Raw genomic sequence first — 25548 nt, 5'->3', positions numbered from 1 at the left:
ATCTCCATAATCTACATTAGTTCCCTTAAAAGCCACTCCACATGAACATAAAAAGTAAAAAGTGTGCTTGCTATTTGTACACAGCTACAAGAAAGACACCCACTCCTTTCTCACCCTCCCACCCTGAAATCACCGCACCTAAACATTGCCACATGGAAATTCTAAAGTCATCATAGCTTTAGAGAAATGAAATGGAAAAGAGATGGCCTTCTCATGTACATCTTTTTTAAAAATCCATGTAATATTTTAAATGAAACTCATAAAAAAAAAGTTGTGGTGGAACTATTGAAGAATTTATGCTACCGTGTGTGCATGTGTGTGCCTTTGCACCCATCAGGGGGTTAAGAAGTGGGTTTCAGGAAGGAGATTAGTCGTAAATAACAAAAAGCATATAAACGTTAGTTTTCTTTTCATTGGCTTGTTTAATTCATGTGGGGGTTTTTCCTAGCCTTTTTGTCTCAGAGCTGTACCCCAGAGTCTAGACATTGTTAGTATCAATACCAAGAAGGATCGGAGTGCTTCTTCAAGTCATTCCATAGTCAATACTTTCTCACTTCCCTTTCAAAATTTATCTACCAGTATTTGCTTCCAAGATCACATACCATATTTTTCATACAAAGATTCTGCTGCTAATATGGTGGCAACCAGGACATTTCTTAGAATTAGTTTTCCAGGAGTTATCAACTGCTTGCATCAATTAATTGGTCTTTCACTCTCATGACCATTTCACCTTACAACCTGAAGGGCCCTCCATGGAAGAAAGTTCTCTCTGTGCTTGTTATCTAAGTAAAGCTAGAAAACGTAAGCTTCAACTCTCACAGCAGAAAAACAAGGAGGCTTATGCAGACATATTAACTTATGCATTCTTCTATTATATCCGTATGAACAGTCATCTGTATGCATGTATCCATATACCCATAAGTCTAAGCTTCAAGAAGGCAGCCACCATGTCTTTTGGTTTCCAATGTCCAGCAGAGTGCTTGACATAGCAAGTATTAATAAAAGCTCACTGGATGAATATAAATACAAATAACTGAGCATTGAATGTACCCTATTTACTCCAAGAATAGTTATTTTCCTCTTGTGTAAAATAAGAATAATATTATTGTTCCACATAACACTCTCAGTCACTAAAAGTGAGAATCAGATAAAATAACTAAAATGAAAATAATTTGTGTACTGCCAAGTATTATAGAAGAGAGAACTCCATTGAGAAGTTTATTGAAAGAGATCAACTTTCAAATAATGGGTCTCTGAAAAGGATCCACATAAAATATTCCATAAATCCACTACTGGGTAGAATTGTAGTTCAAGAAACACAAATTTGAGGGTTCTCATGGTTAATTCAGAAGGTTAAAAAAATAGAGCTTGGTAAATTCACTTTAATTCACTTTAAGTCTACATTGGCTGCATTTGGATTTTCTCTTGTTCCTCCATTTTGCTTTTGTACCATTGTAAATCAGATACATAGGGTATGCCTTTAGAGGACCTCAAGATCTCAAAAGATTCAAAACCAAACACTTTAGAAGTATTTATTTAATAAACTATCTATACTTATTACATATTAAAAATGTAACATGTATTCAGTTAGGTAGGTTTTTCTTTTTTCCAACTCCAATGGTCACTTCCAGTTCCCAAAAAAATCTTCAACAAATATTGCTTGGCATGGAAAGAAGAGATATATGTGTTAAGGCCCTGAACAGTGTGTTAGCTGGGTCAGTAACTCACCTAGGTATAAACTTAGACCAGAATCTTGGTTTCTTTTTGCTTGGGCTTGTTCCTTCTAAGCTCATAGGAAGTAAACCATAATATTTCTAAGATCACTTCTTTCTCTAACATTTTAAGATTTTATAATTTTATCACTTTCCAGTTATAAGTCTACTTCAAGTTGAAAAAAAAAAAAACCCACATAATCCTACTTCATCATGTTGGCAGGTCTTGTTCATTTAAACCATCTTAAGAAACATTCCTAGGATGACGCTCCAGTACAAAATAGAGTGGTTGATAGCAAAAAATTAATTGTACACATTAATCAAAGTAACCTAATACTTGCCAAATACTTGCCTAATACTTTCACCTGACTTTGTTCAAATACCAAAATGTCTCAGAGAAGTCTCCTTTCTTCTCTCTCTCTCTCTCTCTCTCTCTCACACACACACACACACACACACACCATCTGTATGGTGGTATTGTTTATCAGCTTTCCCCTTGCATCTGAAAATCAAAACCTCTTTATGTTATTTCACTATATTATTCAGGAACGAAGATAGTTTATGGATTAGGAGAATGTGGGGGAAAGAGTGTCTGTTTTTAGGCTTCAGTCTCTGAGCTAAGGATCTCCCACCACCTGCTGCTTCCTACACTCTAAAACTCCTGCTCCAGCAAGCTTTCCTGCGAGGAGAGGAGAAAACTGGGAGGGGAAAAAGGTTGATGCGAGCTAGAGGCGGGAATGAGGAATGGGAGGCAGGAGGAGGCGTGGCCCAGCTCCGCTGTCAGGATAAATACTGAGAACTGGGTGCGGGGTGTGGAGAGAACTCGGGAAGACCGCCTGAGAAGAGCAGCACCGAGGACAGCTCCCGGCAGCGCCCGCCCCCCGTCTTCCTCCGCAGATCTCTTTCACACACACAAACACACACACACACACCACACACACACACACAAACACACACCCTAAGGTTTTTGCTCACCCCACACTCGCACTGACACACATACACGCATACTCATACACGCACACACTCGGCTGTACAATGGCAGAATCCCACCTGCAATCCTCCCTGATCACAGCTTCACAGTTTTTCGAGATCTGGCTTCATTTCGACGCAGACGGTGATTATCTCCTCTCTTTTTAACTGTTTGAAGACCCCCTGTCTCTGCCCTTTTCTATCCTTTTCCCCTCCGCTGAGCCTCCTAATCCTATTTTCCCTCGTTTCTTTACTTCTTCCCCCACCTCCCTAATCTTGTCTCTCCCGCTTCCTCTCAAACCATCAACTTGAAAGTTTATATGTTTTTCTATGTTAGCCCAAAACCTTCAACTTTTTTTTTCTCTCCAAGAATGCTAATGGGGGGGGGGAGTGAGAGAGAAGGAGCAGAGTAAGGGGACACCACACCCTAAAGTTTCTCTGGCTATACTTCACATCCGTACCATCCTTCTTTCCCTTAGGGGGTCCAAACTTTGACGCGAGGAGAGGGCTGCGCTACCCTTTCCGCATCCTTTCAGAGTTAATTAATGTACGGGGGGAGAGAGCTTTGCAGGTTGCCAGAACTTTAGCTGTTATGGAAATTGAAAGGGGAAGAAACTCATGTCTGATACCTGGGTGGCTCTTTGTCTTTTCAGGAAGTGGCTACCTGGAAGGAAAGGAGCTGCAGAACTTGATTCAGGAACTCCAGCAAGCACGGAAGAAAGCTGGATTGGTAGGTTTAAGTTTGCAACCAAGGAAAAAGACCTTCAGCCTTAAAACATAAATATTCTGAAGTTTTCATAATGAGCCATCGGAGATCAAGTGGCTTCCAGGGAATGCAGATTTATTGACTTGAGAAAGGAGAGGAAAAGCACCTTTCCGAACTGTGGGGGAGGGGGGATGAAAAGGGGACAGAAAGAAATCCCCTAAAGGGAAAAACCTTACACTATGAAATTAGAGCTTTTAAAATATAGATTCTGTACTTGTACTTGCTTTAATAATGCTTAAAAGTGAGTGTGCATGAGTCCTTTTAGCAGATCACCTCGTCTTCGATCGAGTTCTACAAGGTAATTTTTAACTTCTCTTTAACTGCGTGAGAAGTGGGGGGTGGGGGGGGCGGAGAAATACATTTCTGCCCCTTGGTGGTCAGGAAACAGATCTGCAGATTATGGATCTCTTGTTTTATTGCTACTTATTTTGAGATTTGATGTGGTTGGACAGATAAGAAAATGTTCTATCTTGACCTTTCTCACTGGGGGAAAGTTGGAAAATTTGTAACATAATAATGAGCAAGAACTTAACAAGAAAGATGTTCGTGACCCAAAAGTCAGAGATGTAAAAAGTAAAACAATTTTAAGAATTTCATATATTTTTAAAAAGCAAAGCTATACTCTGATTGAAAACAACTAATGGGGTCTTGAAAGCAAGGTATATTTGTGATTTAAGCCATTAGGTAATTAAATAAATGACAATTCTTACCAATTATGAATAACTTCCTGTGGGCTTAAATTTACCTGTTAAGATGTTCTCAGCATAAAAATAAAGTATACCTGGGTTTAGAACATAGATGGGATGATTGTACAGAGGAAAATAGGACAAGAATTTTACTAGTATACTGGGGTTTATGTAAGACTACATTTCAGAAGACTGTGTTGGATTTGGGCTAGTTAGAGCTTAATGATTTTGGCCTTTTAACTAACTACTGGCTAGAGATTTTACATTACATATTATATATAATTTTTATGTCTTTAGAGAAAAACACAGATGTATGTGAAATTTAGCAAATCACCTTAAGCACTGATGTATGTATAGATATTTTATAAATATGTTACTAACACAGTTACTTTTTTTCTAACTAAATTGAAAATTGTGTAATACACATCTCTGTACAACATATTCAAAAGACTACCAGAGGACTCTAAAATGTATTATAATATATTACAGAGCTATCAGTTCTAAAATCATGGACCAAATGGATTTAAAACCAGATAACACTCTGGGGATTGTTTTACCCAGATTTGATATTATATAAACCTGGAAGGATCAAATAAAATAGGAAATGTTCTATACACTCTCTCTACACCCTCCCCTCCTTATATATTATCATAAATAAATTCATGTAATATTATAGTTCTATATATCTTTGACTAATAAAGCAAAAACAATTCCTTGTTTCATTTAAAATATCTGTTTGGAATAATCTTACTTGCCATACAGTTTCAAATTAAAACATTGCAAGACACTTCTAGTAGCTAAATGATTATATTTTTATTTTTTTAGAATTTTAATATTGTGATTTATTTTCAGTTTAGAAATTCAGATATTTAGAAACTATATTTTTTGAGATTTTTCTTTTCCCATTTAAATATTTGTACTGTTTTGTAAACAAATAACTTCATGTTAGAGTTCTAAAGATTTAAAAGTCTTTTTCTACTGCCCAGGTTCCAGTTTTAAGCTATTGGAAATTCTGATTATTAGGTATTAATCCAAAAATAGCAGACTTGAGCACAGGTATGAGATTATATCAAGTTGCTTAATATGTTGATTGCTGAGTATTTTTCTGGGTTATGTGTATAGGCTTTGGATAGTTAAAATCTAAATTGAGATCTAGACTGAGAGGTTCATGTACTGGACAATCATCACTATACTACTGGCGTCATTGTAGTAAACCCTTTCTTCTTTTTTTGTAGAACATAAAGACTAATCTTAAAAACCAGGTTTCTTTTCATTTCTGGCCACAGGATAACAAATTTCATTGTATTAATGGAAGCACTATTTGGGTTGTCATATTATTACTGTGAAATTTTGAAAATTTCACTAATTATAAGTGAATATAACATTTTTTTAAAGATTTTATTTATTTGAAAGAAAGGGAGAGAGAGCGAGAGCACAAACAGGAGGACTGGCAGAGGGAGAGGGGGAAGCAGGCTTCCTTGAGCAGTGAGTCAGCCATGGGACTTTGCCCCAGGACCTTGGGATCATGACCTAAGTGGAAGGCAAATGCTTAACCTACTGAGCCACCCACATACTCCAACTGAATATAACGTTAATGAAATATAAAAACCCAAAATATTTTCAAAGCTACCCTTTTATACTAAACATGGTAGTTTGTCTTTAAATTTGCATTTTTATAAAGCTTGATTTTATTATCATTGTCATTACATTTTGTACTGTTTAAAACCTAGATTTTGACATAATTACCACCCAAGAAGTTCACAAACTAAATGTCATGTCTGCTAGTTAAACTAGTGGTACATGTGATTTTTGAGATTTAAAATCAAATAATTTGTTTTTGTTTACTTTAAGGTATGTGCAAAAAACTAAACTGAAGATCCCACTAATGCCAAGGGATGAACTCTTTCCTTCTCTTACTGCTGTAATAAAATTTAATAAACGCAAATTATAATTAAACCATAGAAGAGTTTTGTTTCAAAGACTACTTTATAATTAAATTGCTTGATTACCATTTGTTAATTCAGTTCTAAAAATATTTACTTTGGTTCAAAAAGAATTCTGCAATAACTAGTAGTAATGATATTCAGCTTCAATATGAGTCTCGAACTATATTAACCTACCTATCCCTAAAGCAAACTCATGGGCTAGATAATACCATCATCTTGTTATGATAAAAACTGAGACCTTAATACACTTTTCCAAGGACATAGAATAGAATAGGATATTAGTAAAGGCTGACCTATTTTAAATTGGCTTCAGTTGATGCAACAGGGCTATCTAAAATGGGCTATGTTGGAGACCCAAGGGTATAAATTCAACTTCCTGAATACTAGGTCTATATTCAGATCACTAGTTTACAGTTCATAGCCCTCTAATCTGTCAATATGTGAAGAGATTATGTAAGCAATAGAATAGATTGGACAAAGTAGTTCAAATGAGATGAAAGCATTCATTTTGTCCCTCTTAAACATATCTTCTTGTACTAAAATACATGGGAGAGAAAACATCTCAGGAAAAAATGGAAACACTGGAAAATTACTCTCTAAGTTATTCTGGGAAGCAAAGATCCTGAACATATAACCAATAGCTTTCAATAAGATCATCAAAATTGTTTCTCTCTAATGAAAGTACAAATTGGTAAAGTCATTTTTTTATCTGAATTTTTTTTTTAATTTAGTTGTTCAATGTATTTAATCACTAAATGCCATTCTGTTTTGGGAACCTGAAGATACTAGAAACATTGAAGAGTGACAATGTGAGGCACTCCAACATTCACATTTCTTGCTTGTCCAAACTGAAAACACCTATTATTACTTCCCATGGATAAACGTGTTAAAATAAGGAAAATGTTATAGGGCAATTAGTTGGAACAAGAATATTTCCTGAAGGAAGCAATGTTTAAAGTACATTATATTTAAATTCACTAACAGTTATGAACTCAGTAATTCTGACTACCTTTTCAAAGGATAGCATATTCTCAAAACTAAAGAAGATAAATCAGTAATTAATTAAGAAATTATAATAGTAACCCTTTCATTTGAAACCAGTAAATACTGTGTATCAGTTATATCTTCAGTTTTCATGAGAATAGTTCATCAGTGTGCATAATTCTAAATGGTTTCAATTCCAGTTTTTCTTTGCAGAAGTTATTAACATATCAGAAGCATAACTGGTAGTTTTTTTTTAAATAAACTTCTTACCTTTTGATATAATTTTAGGAGTTATCACCAGAGATGAAAACCTTCGTGGATCAGTATGGGCAGAGAGATGATGGAAAAATAGGAATTGTAGAGGTAAGGAACTTAGTATTTTTCTGATATATTTTTTAATAAATGAGCTTTATTTTATACTTGAATCCAACTCAGACAGGATATGACAAGATCATATTTGATTTGATTTGATTTGATTTGGAGAGGCTTATTTTGCCTAAGTAAAATGTTATCTTCTATTCAAAATGATAAAATCAAAATGCTAAGAAAGAGACCTTAGAGTTTGCCTAATCCAGAGCCTAAATATAATACATTATGAAACCAAAATGTGGAGAGGTGAAATGATTTGCCTTTGGTTATGTGCCTTTTTGCTGGCATCGGTACAGTTAAAAGCCCAGGTCCCAGACACCTGCTGTACAGTTAGAAGCCCAGGTCCCAGACACCTGGCAAAGTACCTTTGCCATTACATTACCCTGCCTCACTTGGATAAAACACCTACCAAGTACATGGTTCACTGGTATTTCTTACTTAACAGCATACAGTTTTCTGTGTATTTGTCATCACTATGACGATGGCAGAAAGCTGCATCCTGGTTCCTGAAATTCTATTTTAAAGATTGGCAGTTGACCTTAGTAAAAACAAAGAACTAAAGTTAATGAATATTTTATGATGTGTTATAGGTAAGGATTTCTTCTGAGTCTCTGAAAGATAAAATTGTGGATGTCAAATCCTATCTTCTGATGAGGACTATTCCTATGGAGGACAAATTTTGTTTATGAGTTAAGGCAGCCAGACTTTGACTATGCATCAGCTCTTCAGCATTCTCAGATTTGTACAAGAGCTGTTGTTTTCCTTACTTGTGCTTTCTGAAGCTCTGGTGTCTCAGCTACTTGATCTCTGCAACCTATTAGAAAAATTGAGTGGACAGCTTTGTCCAGAAAAATTAATAGGTGATATTTTAAAATATGCCAAACCAAAAGTATAATTATATTATTATAATATTCTTAGTGTATTAGGTTGTGATGTAGTCTGGCCATCAACAACATGTAGTCATAATTTACCTTCGATTCAGAGAATTAACTTGGCTTTCAATTAATTGATCTTATAGGACATCTGTCATTCAATGTGAAATGCTTATTTTTAAGCAGCTACCTACAAAAGGAGTTAAGAAAGGACATACTATTATTACCTTTGTAATTAAAACATTTCCCTGGAGTATACACTTTCCCCTTTGCCTTTGTATAACTCATTACAATATAAATAATAAATTAATGGTACTGGGACTTACAGATTCACATAGATGTAAACTCATCAAGATACGAAATCATTAAGGAAAAGAAAATAACTTTTAAAAGACCATAAATGAGATGAGGTAAATCTATTCAAAATGAATTAGAAAATCTAAAATCAGTGAAATTATGGATGCGGTTATTTCAAAGCTTGACATATTTTATAATTCCAGTAGAGGAAGGACCATCATCTGATATTTAACATACTTTACCTTAAAGGACTCCAGTGGTCTCAGCTATTTATTTTACTTAATTTCTTCAGTGAGAGTAAATTAAACAATAGTATTAAAAAAATCATGATCCAATTCACATGCATTTCACACTTTTAAAAGGACTCAATGAATCCATTTTGAATCCAGGTTTTACTATACAGGGTAGAGTATCACCACTTACGAATTATAATTTGAAGCCATATTTGAATGAGAGCCTGGGGGCCACTAGCAGATGCATTGTCCTAGAAGTTTGAGGAAAGAAATTTCTCTAGAAGTTTGAGATAATAAACTATTATAGAAAAGTTTTATGTGTGAGTAAAGACAGGTAATAGTCGAGGATAAAGAAGCTAATGGAGGCTAAAATGAAGAATTGAGAAATTTTATAGTAATCACAGTAAGAAAATTTACATTGTATGACAATATACAATTTATAAAATGCATTCTCTCATTTGATCCTGTGACAAAATAAAGGAAGTCTAATTTATAGTAGAAGGACCTATTTTATAGCTGGGGAATCTGTGGCTTCAATAGAATTTGACCAAAGAAAAAATAAGAAAGAAATGGTGAAACAGCCAGAATTCAATCATGTTCCTCTAAACTACTCTACTTTTTTAAAATAATATATAACCTGTGCATCTCTACATTAAAAGAAAATAGTTCCAAGCTTCAGTTGGTTGATTACTTAGGGAAAGGCTTTATGTTTAGCTTGGCTGAACAGGATGCATGAAACATAGAGGAGTTATCTAGCCAAAGCATTTGAAACGTGATTTGAGCACAACTTGCAGAACAGCTGAAGAAGACAGAGTTTAAAGGGAGAAAAACTTTCAAATAAATTCTTATGTGTCTCACTTAACTAACTATCCCAGGACACAGAATTTTTTGCCCGATGAGACTCCTGGGGAAAACTAGCCAAAACTCCTCATTTTAAGGATGAAGAAACTGAAACCCAGAAAGCTTAAATGCTGTGTCCATGGCCCCAGTGGCAGGGAGTGACAACAGGTGTATGCAAGCCTAGGTCTGACCATGATTCCAGAATTCTTTTCATTAATCTGAGTTATCAGCCACAGGCAAGAGGAGGGGTAGAATGGGGGATTGGTTGGAGAGAACATTAGAATGGGAGAGCAGAAAGAGGGATCACTGCAGGAGTTCATAGGCATGCTGATTAGGTCTAGAGTGGGTAAGTAGGAGTGAAGAGAGTAAAGAGAGGTTCTGAAAATCACTGGAAAGAAGAAATTGAAAGTTAGAGATTATGTGTCCTAAACGAGGAGAGGAAGAGTGGGAATGCCCAAATTTATAACACATCCTGGTGTGTCCACTAGGAAGTTGAATAAAATGAAGTTCATCTTTTTTTTTCCCCAACTGAACATATATCACTTGCTAAGAAATCCTATATATAACATGGGACACAAATACACACACTCCAGCCAGCCATGATCGAATGGGAAACCCCATGTTTTCCAAAATTTATGATAATCTACCTAGTCACATCAAGATAATGTCACTTTATTGATCAAAGGGAGAAGAAGTTAGTTGTTCCTATATATTTAATAGGCATACAGATGGGATCCTCAAAAACCTAATTAAGGCAAACCAAATGATATTCATGTGGTAGTCTGCTTTCCTATGGAAATGAGCTAAAGTGATTTGACTTTAATTGAAATGTGTTGTTCAAAAGATCAGAAAGTGTAGTGATTAATTTTCAGAGTTCTATCCTGAAATGGACTGACCTTGCAAACAACTTGCTTTTGAGATCCAGAAATACGTAAAATGAAGGGTAGTATATAGATGTTGTTCTTCTGAACTTTTAAAATTTCATGTCTTTAGATTTTAAAATTCACATAAATACAGTTATAAAGAGGTTGTTAATATGAACTCAAAACAGGAGCACTGAAATTTTGAGATACTTTAACAAACACCATGACAGTCGAAAAATGTTCTAAATTTATTCAGGCTAATAGCTTTATTGCAGGGAAGGCTGGTTAAAATAATTAGAAAGGAAGACTGAATGATTCAGCAGATAATATAAGTGCCAGAAAAGAAATTTCTAGTAAGTACAGATATCTCCCTTAGTAGGATATCAACTCTAAGTTTTTCACTTAATCCCTTGGGCAACGTGTGGGAAACTACCATCCTCTTCAATTTTTTTTTTTTTTTTTTGTATTTGTCCAGGTCAGTACATAACACTGAAAAAAAAAAAATAGATCTAAAAGCTATTTTAATCCTAAAACTGTAACATCTCTCCCAGGGAGGCAGACACTATTTTCCCTCTTTTCTTCCACAGTAGGATTTGAGCATGTAAGTTTAGCTATAGTGAATGTAATTTTTCATAGCAGACTACTTTTTCACCTCAGAATTTGGGGAAATTATGAACAGTAAAATCAGATTAAAAACTTCCCTCCAGATAAATAATTTTCAATAATGAGGAAAAGGTTTTTGATTGGAGATTTTAATAGAGCATGATGGTTAAAGACAAAGGCTTCAAAAGTCAAGAAAGTCAGATGGTCCAAAGGCTTCAAAAGTCAAGAAAGTCAAGAAAGTCAGATGGTCGGATTTTTCAAATCTGGTTCACACTAAATGATAGCAATTCATTTATCCTCTCTACCTATTTCTTTGTAAAGAGGGATAGTATATAAGTACCAACATCAAATGTGAGAAACATCAAACAAATACATCAACCTGGCACACTGTAGTAGTTGCTATCATTATTTTTTAAAAAACTGAAAATCTACACCATTCTTCTGAAAACCAAAACTTTTAACAACTTCTTATATAATTTTTCATATTAAAATTGTTAAACTCAACTGGCCTTAAATTTATGTAAGATTATTTGCTTTCCCAATTTCTTGGAATCACTTAATTGCCTAGGAAGAATACTTCTCTGGTTTCCAAATGAAAGAAGTGAATGCTCTGTTAATATGTGTTGAAGGAGGTTAACATGCACCACCAATGTCTTTAAGAATTATGCTTCATGTGTGCTTTGACTTACGTAGCTCAGTCACTTATGCTTTTAGTAAAATTGCCCATTGTGTGTGCTCTCTTTGTAACTAATATTGAAATTTATCACTACATCTCCTTTTTTGAAATTGTGGGAAATAATGTTTGAAATTATCTGCTTCCCTAGAAGGTTCTTACCCACAGTGACTATGAATCCCCAGTATCTAGCCCAGTGCCTAGTAGGTTCTGAAACATAGCTCTGTGAGCTACAGCAAAGAATTTCAGCCTGCTCTAAGACATAAGAAGAGGGTTCTACATTATGCCTAGGAATAGAACAAAAGTGTAAAAACCCTGTGACATGTTCAGTTCCCTGGAAAGCAGATCTAAGCCAAAAATGAGCAATAAGTAAATTTATTGGGGGGTGCTCTTAGGACCAATACCTGTTGAGGGGAAATAAAAAGAGAGGACTGGGCAGAGGGAGACAGTGGTCCATGATATAGTCTCGGACTATATAGTAGAGGCTTCAGTCGACCCTACAGCGGACTTGAAAGCTGCAATGGCCCCCAGACAGTATCCTTGGGAAGGCAGTGCTCTTCAGCCTAGATAATCTCCCAAAGGCACCCCAGAGGCTCTCCCAAAGTAACACTCCCAGCACCTTTTAAAGGAACCTCTGAGTAGAGGATCACAATATCCACCCCAAATCTACCCACAATTCAGTAATAAGTTATTTGAATTCTCTCCAAAGGAACTTTAGTTACAGTTTACGGGGACCCTAGGCCATACACCATTGCCTTCTTTCATAAATTCAGTAAGGTATTTACTGACATTTTTACAGGTGCTGGGCAAAGAAACAGTAATAAGACGCAGACCCTATCCTCAAGATGTGTGTAGTTTTTATGTATCTAGGAGAGACCGGCAAATTTTACTTCCCCACTCTGAGTGACAGATACCAGTGCTTACACCTGAAGCTGAGGAATTCTGGTTACTATCATCTGCCTTCTAATTATTGCCTTGATATTCTTCCCTCTTTTCCAAACCTTAACGAAGTTTTGTGAGTTCATAAAAGAACAGTGAGGCAGCCCAAGGATTAAGAAATTACCAGTAACCTTGGATCAGGCAATACTGAATATTTCCATGGACAGCAGGGACTTAACAAATCTGAGAATAAAGCCACCTTACTTGACATCTTCAATAAAAGACCTCTCCTATTTGTAGAAATGCTCTAAGACACTAGTGCTGGAGAGTTATTGCACCCAGCTCTGAAATTTGAACTTTGACTCCCAGTATATTGATGGAAGCATCAACAGAAGGACCAAAGGTGAAACACACCTTTAAAAAGATGATTTATGTTCACTATAGTTACATCCTATCCACACATATTCATTGTTTCTCTTTTAATGGTTAGCTTGTTTTATTATAATCTTTTACATATTTGAGATGCTTTTCTAATGGTTAAAATGGGATGGCTGTATATTCAGTTTAACATTAACAGTTCAAACTTACAGATTCAAAATGTGCATGTAAATATAGTTTGTAATGTTTTAAAAGAAATGAAACATGTCCCAAAATGACATGGGAAAAAAAATACACATTTTTACTATATATGCAGAACAATTTTACCATCTCTATATTTGACATTCTAGAGACCTCTAAATTTTATGCCAGTTATATGAACTTTAATTTTTGAGACAAAGATGGTTAAATTTTCCCTTATTTTACACTTAGTAATTACTTACTAGTTCATTCTTTTTTTTTCTGTGTGTAATTTTTTTTTTAAGATTTTATTTATTTATTTAATTGAACGAGAGAGATCACAAGTAGACGGAGAGGCAGGCAGAGAGAGAGAGATAGAGGGAAGCAGGCTCCAGGGAGCCTGATGCGGGACTCGATCCTAGGACCCTGAGATCATGACCTGAGCCAAAGGCAGCGGCTTAACCCACTGAGTCACCCAGGCGCCCTCTGTGTGTAATTTTTTAAAGAAAAGTTAGATTTCGTTGAAAACACAGCTATTAAAATTCAAGCAATATAGAAAATTGCAATGAAGATAGTAAAAACAAATACTACAAATCATGTTAAGTAGGTATTTTTAATGAAGTAAAATTATCAACCAATGCCTAGCATTTAGGTCAGGCATATAATGTACTGAGGACCACCCTAGGCATATAGGAGATTCAGACAAAGCATGGTCCCTGCCCTCCAGAAATGGATGGGCCAACAACACCTTACAAAGTAGTATCTGACAAGTTACATACCAATAACTAAAAGAATTGGCATTAGCTATTTCCTATTTCCAAAATGAATGCTTATGTAAATGAACAACTATACTAGTGACCTTTGTTTCAAAATAAGAAAAGGTCTTCTGAGGAGTCATATTGACATTCTAATAAGATATATGGCTCCGTTCCTCAGTTTCATAAGCTGAATGGATCTAATTTGAGGTATTATTTTAAAGACATAAAAACACATAAATTTGAAAAGATACATTTTATATTAAAAAGCTTTAATATACCTAAATGGATGAAATTTTTTTTAAAGGGACATGAGGAGATAGATTTTCCTATAATTTGGTAGAAATTTTGGAACAGATACTGAACTTGAGGTATATCCATACCAAAGGTGCTTGGTCTAAAGTCCAGGGATGAGGGTCCATGCCTGAACTTCAAGGAAATTAGGTGAAACATTGTATGTGTACTTTCATTCTTTAATGGTGAAGATGTAGTGATTCTAACAAAGTCTCAAAATCATTTTGAACCCAGTACATTTAAGAGACATTGGTTTCTACTTCATAACTCCTTATTTTAGTGATGAAGGTACTAAGTTCCAGAAGTGGCTGAGGGAGTTGCTGGGGACCACAGCTAATTAGCAGCTGAGCCAGGAATAGAACCCAGGCCCGCAGTGAGGCCATCAATCCAGCTCCCTCCCTCCTACACATAACAGATTACAGTCATCTTAAAATGGGATCTGGAACCCTTTTAAAAAAAAAAAAAAAAAAAAGAGGAGGAGGAAGAGGGTTCTAAAGAGATCTAAGGAGACAGGTCATAGGGTCATAAATAGGGTCTTAAACCCAAGCCCTGGATCTGAAGTGGATATCCTCTTAGCTAAAACCAACAATGTGAGAACTATTTCTTCCTATTACTATTCCATTTTCACTCTTCATTGTGAATGGTTTTTCCCCCTATCTTTCCATTGCCTTACAATAGTCTTCAGTTTATCCTTTTAAAAAAAAAAAATATTTTATTTATTTATTGGGGTGGGGGTAGAGGGAAAGGAAGAGGGAGAAACAGACTCCCCACTGAACAGGGAGCCTGACACTGGTGTGATCCCAGGACTCTGGGATCATGACCTGAGCTGAAGGTAGACTTTTAACCAGCTGAGTCACCTAAGCGCCCCTGTCTTCAGTTTATCTTCCCTGCATCTCTTGGGCTTTCTCCTCAGATCTAGGGATGCATTTTTTTTCCTTCCTTCCTTTACCCTCCATTTGCATTTTTCATACTTTCTTTGCCTCTCCGTGTCATGTATATCTCTACACATACCACATTCTGTGCACCCTGAAAAGAGCAGCAGTGCTCTGTGGCACGGAAGAGATGAAGGCTTCAAGCCACCGGGATGAATCTACTTGGATGTCCAGCAGATAAGGAATGGTCAGACCTGTGTTATCTGAGCTTTCTGAACACACCTGCTGCAGCCACCTCACAGACCAGGCAGCCCTGTCACTCAGGGACACCCACGCATTAGAGAAGACAATGCTTCTCTGTGGGAACAAAGTATTAAAAAGGGAAGGTCAGTCCTAGCGTTTTTCCTCTCCTGGTTTTCTAGGCAATAAAACTTCTTCTAATATATTCAAGAAAACTGAGCAGGAAGTAATGATAAGGGTTGCTTCCCTTACAACTTTTTCAATCTTTTTCAGTTGGCTCATGTATTACCCACAGAAGAGAACTTCCTGCTGCTCTTCCGATGCCAGCAGCTTAAGTCCTGTGAGGAATTCATGAAGGTAAAATAGAGCTCTGCCCATGAGTGAGGTCTTCAGAAAGTTACTTAGTGTAGGAAAATTGTTGTGTATTTTTTAATCTATTTGGTTTTCCTTATCCAAAATTATTACAGACATGGAGAAAATATGATACTGATCACAGTGGCTTCATAGAAACTGAGGAACTTAAGGTAAGCAAATAAAAACCTGTTGTTTTTTTCCTCTTGAATAGAATTATGAACTCTTTTAATTAGGAACTTTTTAAAAAACTTCCCACAAAAGAAACTTACATTGAGCAATGGCACATTTTCACCCACTCTTCCACATCGTTAATGAAGTACCAGATTAAAAAAGAGACATCAAGTACTTCTTCAAATTCTATTCAGGAATGCAAAAAAATTAGCATTTTCTGTGATATAAACAAATTGTTATACTAGATAGACAGATAGAACAATAATATTCTAGGCCAAATGCTCCTTTTCATTGAAATTTGCCATTTTATTTTATAAATTAAACGAATATAAACAGATTTCTCTCTCAAGAGAAAGACAAGGAAACAATTGTTGCACATTATTTTATCTAATCTTCATGTGAGTTCAGAAATCACTACTACCTTCATGAGGAAAAAGATTAAGAGTTTAGTGATACAGTGAGGCCACACAGAAAGACGATGCTGGGTTGCAATGTTTAAACCCAAACTCCTCTGCCTCCAGGTTCCCTACCCATTCCATAAAACCCCCTGCCTCTCAACAAGAACAACAACAAAGTCCTACTATAATCAAACTTCTGAAAAATTATAACTTTGAAACTGAATTTGTCAGTTCATCTCCCCCAGGTGTACAGAAGAGCTGGTGGGGGAGGAAAAGATATGAAGGAGAAGCCAAAGAGATCTAAAATCAAGTTATTGATACTTTTTTCTTCTTTTAAATGGGGATAATAATACCTTTCACTCCGATTTACTGTGAAGCTCGAGTGAAATTCTGTATATGAAAGATTTTGTGAAATACACATGGCACAATACATTGTATTACTCATTAACTCAATAATTTAGTAGTCTTTCAGAAGTATGGCTACATTCTTTCTGTCATTTCCTTAAACTGACCCCAAGATTTCTCAGTCCAGAGACCCTATTTTATCAGTCTCCGGGATAGAGAGTAACTAAACAGGAGGCAAATTAATATACTTATGTGGCAGGTATAGTATTAGGTACTTGAAATGTATTTTAAGATTTAATCCTCTCAGAAAACCTGCAAGGCATGTATTATCATTTCCATTATACAGAGAGACAGAAATTTAGAGAGAGTCAATTTTTCAAATTTACCTAGCTGCTCATGAAAGAATCTAGACTATCTGATAATGATTCTTGTCAAGTGTGGAAATAGGAATATCAAATTCAGTTTCCTTCTCATGGTTTAACGTGGCTTGAGTCACAGACAATTTTGGAGATGGAACTAGGACATTTGCACCACTGTAAAATTGCTCAAACACAGTCAACAGCAGCCTCTTGGAAATATAAACATTTCTAACATGAAAACAATATGTTTTATACAGACTTGCAGCACAACAACCTAGAGCTCATGAGGTAACAGTTAAGCTATTGTGTCTTTATTCTATAGGACAAAAAAAAACCAATCTTTTAAAAATCATTTCAAATTCACCATGAAAACCTTAGCTCATTTCTAATACTGACCTTCTTTGTTCTACATTTTATTCTCAGAAAGAGATTCTAAATAGAAGTCCTCCTCTCTGGGGAATTTTGAAGATAAGTTGGTATTCTTTTTTAATGGATCTTTCAAGAAAGCTAATTTTAAGATCCATAATAGAGTAAAACATCACTTGCTCTCAGACACGACTTTGAATCTCAGCGGCCCCAGGTTTCTCCCAGGCTATTTTTGTGACCACCATTTTAGTCTCTGATGAAGCTTTTTAACCCAATTAATCTCTGACAAAAGACTCCTAAGGCTCAAAAATAAAATTCACCCCCAACACATAACTTTGAATTTTCCATGCTTCACTTTGGATTTGAAATGGAATGCTTGAAAAGAAAATGCATTTAATCAAACCAAGAAAAAGGTCTCCTTCCTCAAAAAGAATAAAGTTAAACCAGCCCAGCAGAATTCATACATTTGGGAAGAAGATAAACCACTGCAGAACCAAAGAAACCCAATCCTTCAATATATCCAAACACAGTACCTGCTTAGTTTTCCATAACTGCATTAATTCATTTTTGGAAAAAAAATAAAGGAGTCATAAATGGACAGCTCTAGACAAAATGAATATTATATGCCTAAGTGTTCACACTGTCATTTATGTGGTTTTTGGAAAACTTTTGATTTATTTCTGTTTAAAAAAACTTAACTCCCTCCTAACCTCCAACTGTCAAATTAATAATGATCTTTTTTCATCCTTCCCACAATAATCTCTATTTTAATGTGATTCACATACCCTTCAAGGATTAGAGAACATCATCTGTGGCCAACTGTCTTTGACTGAACAGCCAGTTGAAGCTTTCTAACCAAGGTGTTTGAGACTGCATCCAGCCCAAAAGCTACGTGACTGGCCCTTCAGAGAAACAAGCTTCCTACAATCTATATAAACCTCACAGTTTGTGAGCACAGAAAATGCACTTCAAATGATAGGTAGCTCTCCATCTGGCTTGCTAATAATTTTCACTCTTGTTACAATGGCAGAAAAGGGGGCTTTCTTACAGGAAAGCCATATGAGCTTTTATGAAGATATCATTATGTAGAAATGCACCCATTGGGCTGGCTGGTATACAAGCTTGTACTCAGATTCCTACACAGTGTACAATCCAGATACACATTTAATTGAAGTCATAAAAGCAGTGCAACACAGACCACAACAGATCAGGTCTCAGTAAAATGCATATATCTTACCTGTCAGAGGCAGCATCGTGGCTGGAATGCCAAGTGAACCGAGTGCCATAATCTCCCTTCCGAGGTCCTCTCCTCACCCAGTTCTATCCTCCAAAGGAGGCTTTCTTTGCATTCTCAGGACATTCCATTTCAAGGCAGGCTGAAATGGAAATGGATTATAGGTTATTTATGACACTTACCTGAGTGTTCTTTTTCTTAACAGAACTTTCTAAAGGACCTGCTGGAAAAAGCAAACAAGACTGTTGATGATACAAAGCTAGCTGAATATACAGACCTAATGGTAAGACTGATCTTGGAGAGATAGTAGCCAAGAACCTATGAAGTATTACTGTGTTCTTATTAATTCTCAAGGCTATGGAGGATGAGATAAATAAACCATGTGGGCATCACATGCGTTTAGGTATCATTTCCCTTGAAAAGTAAGGCCAAGTGAGTGCTGTCATCATTGGTTTAAGGCTCAACACATGAGCATTTCCTTTCTTGTGGAGGTAATTTATATCTATCAAAAGATCATTTTTCTGGGACGCCTGGGTGGCTCAGTTGGTTAAGCAGCTGCCTTCGGCTCAGGTCATGATCCCAGCGTCCTGGGATCGAGTCCCACATTGGGCTCCTTGCCCCGCAGGGAGCCTGCCTCTCCCTCTGACTCTGCCTGCCACTCTGCCTGTGCTCTCTCTCTCTCTGACAAATAAATAAATAAAATCTTAAAAAAATATATCATTTTTCTTACAAAGCCAGTGTAATTATATAATTTATACACATGTAAGTTACATTGTAGATACATAAATTAGATAACTAAAAACATTTTTTGAAGGTTCTGAATTTGTTTTTATCATGACCCACAAAATCATTAATTTTGTAAGAGTTTAAACAGAACTTACAACTACTTTATTCTTTGGGTGACTAAAAAAAAATGGGTATTTTAGAATATGGTCTTGGTGCTTGCTTGAGAAGTTCCAAATGTATCCTGAGCCTGATGCTATGATAAATAGTGTAACCAAGATATCTTATAAAACGTTGATAATGAGCTAAGGAAACTGCTTCACACATAGACCCTTAATGTTTTAGGAATGAACAAATTTATGAAGTTCTGGATAGAATAATCCAATGCCCATGAAGTTCATCAATTTCAAGTAGGTAGTTTCCTCATTTGATGCATAGCATTAGAACTATGAGGAAAAGTCTTTGCCAAACTGATTCAGCTGTGGATCAGTATTTTGGCAACATTATAATTTTTGAAATTCAGGCAAAATTTTTAAAATTGTCCAAATCAGTACATATATTTATACATGCTTTAAGTACTGTAAAGGAACAGTGAATTCTTACCTTACAGATTTACATAAATACCCCCACAATAGTGCATATTATAAAAATTATGTTCTATTAGATTGATAAAGGAATTAGGCTTTTTAGTTACCCTGGGAAGTCATCTTATACAAGTCTTGATTATAAACCTCAGTTATGAGGTTTACTTTCAAACTGGGAGTCTACTTTTATGCAGAGGGGGAAAAAAAAACACTAGAACTTTACTATTGTCTTATTCACTATAGAATGATATTATAAAGTGGGACTAATCTTTAATTTCAAAATTAAAAATTTTTCATTGCAAGAAAGCATCTTCTTTAATCCATAGCGCTAGCATATGAATGTGTCACAGTGGGGACATCTAAGCTCTGAATAGCTTATGGGAAATGGACAATAACCTACATTTATCAATTTTCTGTTTTGTGCCAGTCTTATGGGATGTCTATTTAAAGTAAGAACTCCTTTCAGGTAGAAATTTGAAGCAGTCTTTTAAAAACTACTCAGATGGGAGTTTTCCCCCTGTTGGACTGGCCTGGCATATCTGATTCAATGTCATAAACCAGTTCAAATCTGAGAGGCAAATTAATCAAGTACTAATTAAGATTTAAATATATATGTAGGGAAATAGTCCCCTATGGACACTAAATTGTGTGCTCAGGTGTCCAGTGTCTTGGTAGACAGTTTGGTGATATCAGAACTTATGGTCAACAATTTATAAAATGTGTCAGTATCAGACTCTGAAAAAATCTGCCTCCTACAAAGCATTCTTAGAACATTTCAAACCAGAGACTGTTCTTTTTCTCCTTAAAGAGACTTCACTAAACCTATAACCATTATGACCTGATCACATTTTTTGAAAAAACAAAAATAATGTTGCTTTTTCACATATGTAGCATGTAAACTTTATATTTCTATAAAATAGCATGTGGCATGTAAACTATATATTTATTTTAATATATCTCGTCTATAGGCCCTCCATGTACAATAGTTGCTACTTTCTAAAAACATTCATGCTTCCTGAATAAGAGTATGAGTTTATTTATATCTGAATGGGTCTTGGTGTATGATGTGAATTTAAGTATGGTGAGGAGGTATCTACTATCCAAGGAAAATAATTGAAAATTAGTCAAAAATTCTGTTCTCTTAAGAATTTATTCATACTATCTGCCTGTTGCTTCTCTTTATGATTTATGCTATAAAGGAGGGGGACCAATATTTATTTTCATATTATTGTTTGGAAAGTTTTAGAATATACTTTACACTGCCAGACACCAACTCTCCCACATCTTAACACATACACATAATTGCAAGAAAAATAAATTACGGTATTCCATAATCTAGCTAAGATCTTTATTACCTTGACTATTCTATATTATCCTGATAAACTTTGGCAATTGACCCAACTTATAGAACTGAAAATTTGCACTAGAAGTTTAATAAAAGCTAGTTTCTAGAATTTTACAGTCTATATGAGTAATTGATAACTCCAAATACTATATTTTGAATTTTCTTCTCTTTCCTATAATAAATCATTCTTCAGTGGTTACAATAATAACCTTCTGTCTTTCAGCTGAAATTATTTGATTCAAATAATGATGGGAAGCTGGAATTAACTGAGATGGCCAGGTGAGTTTAAGAAGTACACAGATGGAGCACTTGGGTGGCTCAGTGGGTTAAGCCTCTGCCTTCAGCTCGGGTCATGGTCTCAGGGTCCTGGGATCGAGCCCCGCATCGGGTTCTCTGCTCAGCGGGGAGCCTGCTTCCTCCCTCTCACTCTGCCTGCCTCTCTGCCTACTTGTGATCTCTCTCTGTCAAATAAATAAATAGAACATTTTTTTAAAAGAAAAAAAAAGTACATAGGTGTTATAATGAATTGATCCTTATCCAAAAAATCTAATCTATTATTATTTCTCTCTCAAAAGGTTACTACCTGTACAGGAGAATTTTCTTCTTAAATTTCAGGTATTTCTCTTTTCCCTACCATAAACAATATTTTCCTTGCAAAGTTAGACTGTGGGAGATTTGCCAAGGGAAATACACTGAAATAGAATAGTAACACTTTAACCTTTGCTCCCTTCTCTATCATCCAGGGAGTCAAAATGTGTGGGAAAGAGTTCAATAAAGCTTTTGAGTTATACGATCAGGTAAAAGTTTTTTCTTATCTATAATTTGGTTATTTAGAAGAATTTAGAAAATGCTCACAGGGAAGAAACCCTAAATAAAACTCAAGGTCCATATTACAAGAAACACAAAATTACTCAGCCAATTTACGCTTGTCATAGTATCTTGTCATATGGTATTCCCAATTAGGTGATTCTTGATTCAAGGCCCATGCTACAATTGATCTATTTTGAGGCTTTGAATAAGATACCAAACTCCTCTAACCCTCAGTTTCCTCATTTGTAAACAGGAGATCACTTTCCAGGGTGGGATGAGGGTTAAGTTAGTTGAAAATATCCAGGAGAATCCTCCCCATATAATAGATGGTAACATCATGTATATGAGGTAAGGCTGTTTGTGATGTCAGTAGTTACCATCCTTTATTTTTTCCTAATTTCCCTACTCCTGGGTCAAATCACTCCTCTGTGGGCTCTGGCACAGCTCTGCCACTACCTGGTGTGATATCAGCCTAGTCACACAGCTTCCGCAGGCCTGAGAGTCCATATTCACGTGAACATACTTAACGACAACCTAATAACTTCAACAGGAAGGGATACTGTTAACATAAAGTGAGATGTTATATGTAAAAGTACTTCAAAAAGTTCAAAGTATATTTTAAATGTAAGGTTGTTGCATGAGAGGCAATTCACATGTATTTTGGACCTTTGGAGCAATAAAGAATTTGGAGGGTCTGACATTAAGATGTTGGAATATCTGCCAAGTATGCAGTAGGGAGACTTTGTGAAGAATCAGTTATTTCCGTTTTCTTACACCCCCTGTTACTGTGCAGTGGGTTGTATACTGGTTTATTTCTGCTCCCTCAGGATGGCAATGGATACATAGATGAAAACGAATTGGATGCTTTACTGAAGGATCTGTGTGAGAAGAATAAACAGGTAATCTAGTTACCATGCCACTCACTTTTTAAGCAGACTATAAGGATCCATTTAGAAGCACCACATATCCGTTTTTGGAAATCTACTTTAAAGATTGATAGAGCAGCAGAAGTAGAATTCAATTCTTAACATGATTTGGTACTGGCCTAAAACTGTGTAACTGTGATAAATAGATTTTTAAACAACCTTGCGATTTTTCATATTTGTGGAAGAATTTAATCTACCTCTTAATGGATTGATGTAACAAGAAGTTTTCATCCTACATTTTATCACTTGACAGTGGTTAATTAACTTCCATATTTAGCTGGATAACAATGCTATCTATATTCTATACAGGATCTGGATATTAATAATATTCCAACATACAAGAAAAGCATAATGGCTTTATCAGATGGGGGGAAGCTGTACCGAACGGATCTTGCTCTCATTCTCTCTGCTGGAGACAACTAGAGTTGGTGACCATGACCATTTACTAGCGATACATTGTATCTAACAATAACTGTGCACTGTAAGGGAGTAGGCTGTATTTTCTTTTGTATCTGTAAATTTAACTGCATTTAGATGATTACCCAGGATGTGTGGCACATTCTTTTCAGCTTGTTTCTACACTGTTTGTAATGTACAGTTTTTGTAACTACATGACTGAAAAAGGAGAAAGTCTCGGCTTAAGCCAGTCAATAGACCCAACTGAACAAAAAAATAACTGAACATATTCTTCCTTTCATAAATATAGTTGGACAAGATTTCCCTGAAAATTCCACTAGGATTAATCTCTAAAATTCTAGTCTCTGATGTGTAAATGCACATTTGTCACTAATGAGGAGAATTATATCTAACAAGTTACCATTTCAGACAATCACAGGTCTGTCCCACAAAATAGTCTTAAGCTGTATTTCCAGTTATTAGGAAGAATGTGCTTTTGCATCTAAAATACCAAAATATCAATCAATAGTTAGTTATTCGTGGCTCTATGAGGTTAACAGTCTCACTAGACAAGACTTAGTTAATTAATCAACAACACGTCTATGCTTGAATCCATACCAAGCTATTGGTTCAAGTTAATCTGATGACAAGGAAAGGTAGCACAGATGACACAAATCTGTCTGATTCTACATCTGTATTTCCAAGAAGCCTACTGTCAGAGAGTATGACCTTAATCCATTTTCTAAACTGTTTTCACGTGTTGCAGATTATAATTATTCTAGTCAACTGCTGTTTTTATGTCATATTGTGTGATCTATGATTAAATTATATATGCCTAGTATCCTGGTGTCTACTTTGCATACTTCCTGGATTTTCTTCCTATGTAGGACTGTCCGTTTCCATCAAGGGTATCTGCTGCCTCTGAAAATATTTTTTTCTAGCTATAACAACTCTATTTTTTACTACATAATTAAATTTTAATGTAAAATTCATAGCACCCTGATTGTTGAATGTTATATCATCAATAATTTTGTGTATTCTGTGAATTCTATATATTTCGTATTGTGATCAGCATTCAAGATAGCTCTATTTCTATCTGCAAATAGTTTCAAATGAGTTAAAAATAACATCTGAAGAGAAATACTAATGTAATCATTTAACCTATTTAGCAAGGGAGATTTTATGGTCTTTTGACCTACATCCAAGTCAGTTTCATAGATCTGTAGCTAGAACATCCTGTTACTGGTTACACTTGACATGTAATGGGTGGTAATTTGACACTTTGATTGTGAAGCAAAGAGCTAAGAGACATATGTCTGTATGAAATTTATAAAGTTACCGCCAAAGAGTTAACGGCTGTGGGTCAGTTTAAATGTCTCCAACTCTATAAATTCAGCACTACTTTTCTCAATTCATAGAAATCACAAACAAAATAAAAGTGAAGTATCTCTTTCCCCCAAGGATGAACAGAAAAGAGACTTGCCAAAAAATAAAATTTAACAAATGACGTGTTAGATTGGCTTTGCTTCTAGTATGTACATGGAAGCACTGACCTTAGGTTGAATTTAACAACTAAGAATAAATAAAGAGGAAAATAACTTTAATCTCTTGTATTTTTGTTTCTACCTCAAAAAATTCAGTTGACATGTAATTGGTAATCAATCCAGGTGAAAATGTAGGATACTCAAGTTATTATGGCCTAAGAAATCAAAATAAATGTCAGTCTGCCTGATTCAGTGGAATACATCTGCTCTTAAAGGAGCCTCTGACATCAAGATTTACAAAGAAATCCCAAAAATCCAAGTATTTGGGAGTCCTTTGCCCAACTGACATGATCAAATAGTTCTTGGTGAAAGATTTCCTTGACAGAAATAGGAGGGATATACAGATTTTCTACAGTCATCTGTTCATTACAGATGAAATGGCTATTCATTATGAAGTGTACACCAAAATAAAGAGCAGGTACACCAAAATAAGCAGCACCGAGAAAGAAGGAAAAAGAACAGCCACAGGAAGTCTAATAGGAGTATAATCTGGGGTGGGGGGGGGACTTCCTAAAAAGCTAATAACAATAATAATAGTCATGAATCCAGCACCCCTCCTGTTATGGTGAACTTTAACATCTG

The 25548-nt window shown here is 35.6% G+C and overlaps 1 protein-coding gene across 1 annotated transcript; it reads left to right on the top strand.

Annotated features, from left to right (window-relative positions):
* The first annotated feature begins 2502 nt into the window (after positions 1-2502).
* Positions 2503-24263, top strand: CALB1 (calbindin 1). Its single transcript, XM_059394832.1, has 11 exons — positions 2503-2826; positions 3335-3411; positions 7352-7426; positions 15685-15768; positions 15879-15935; positions 18844-18921; positions 21514-21569; positions 21866-21905; positions 22034-22087; positions 22928-22999; positions 23336-24263. Exons 1-11 carry the CDS (start codon positions 2748-2750, stop codon positions 23447-23449), a joined length of 786 nt encoding a protein of 261 aa, XP_059250815.1. The 5' UTR covers positions 2503-2747; the 3' UTR covers positions 23450-24263.
* Positions 24264-25548: the final 1285 nt, after the last annotated feature.

This window comes from Mustela nigripes, chromosome 3 (assembly GCF_022355385.1).
Source record: "Mustela nigripes isolate SB6536 chromosome 3, MUSNIG.SB6536, whole genome shotgun sequence".
Classification (NCBI taxonomy): domain Eukaryota; kingdom Metazoa; phylum Chordata; class Mammalia; order Carnivora; family Mustelidae; genus Mustela; species Mustela nigripes.
This window is presented reverse-complemented; position numbering and strand designations above follow the sequence as displayed.

Bases quoted from the DNA above. Each gene is read 5' to 3' on its own strand.
- CALB1 (XM_059394832.1), top strand. From the start codon at position 2,748: ATGGCAGAATCCCACCTGCAATCCTCCCTGATCACAGCTTCACAGTTT. The intron at 22,088-22,927 runs GTAAAAGTTTTT...CTGCTCCCTCAG, and splicing joins CTTTTGAGTTATACGATCAG to GATGGCAATGGATACATAGA. The intron at 23,000-23,335 runs GTAATCTAGTTA...TATTCTATACAG, and splicing joins TGTGTGAGAAGAATAAACAG to GATCTGGATATTAATAATAT.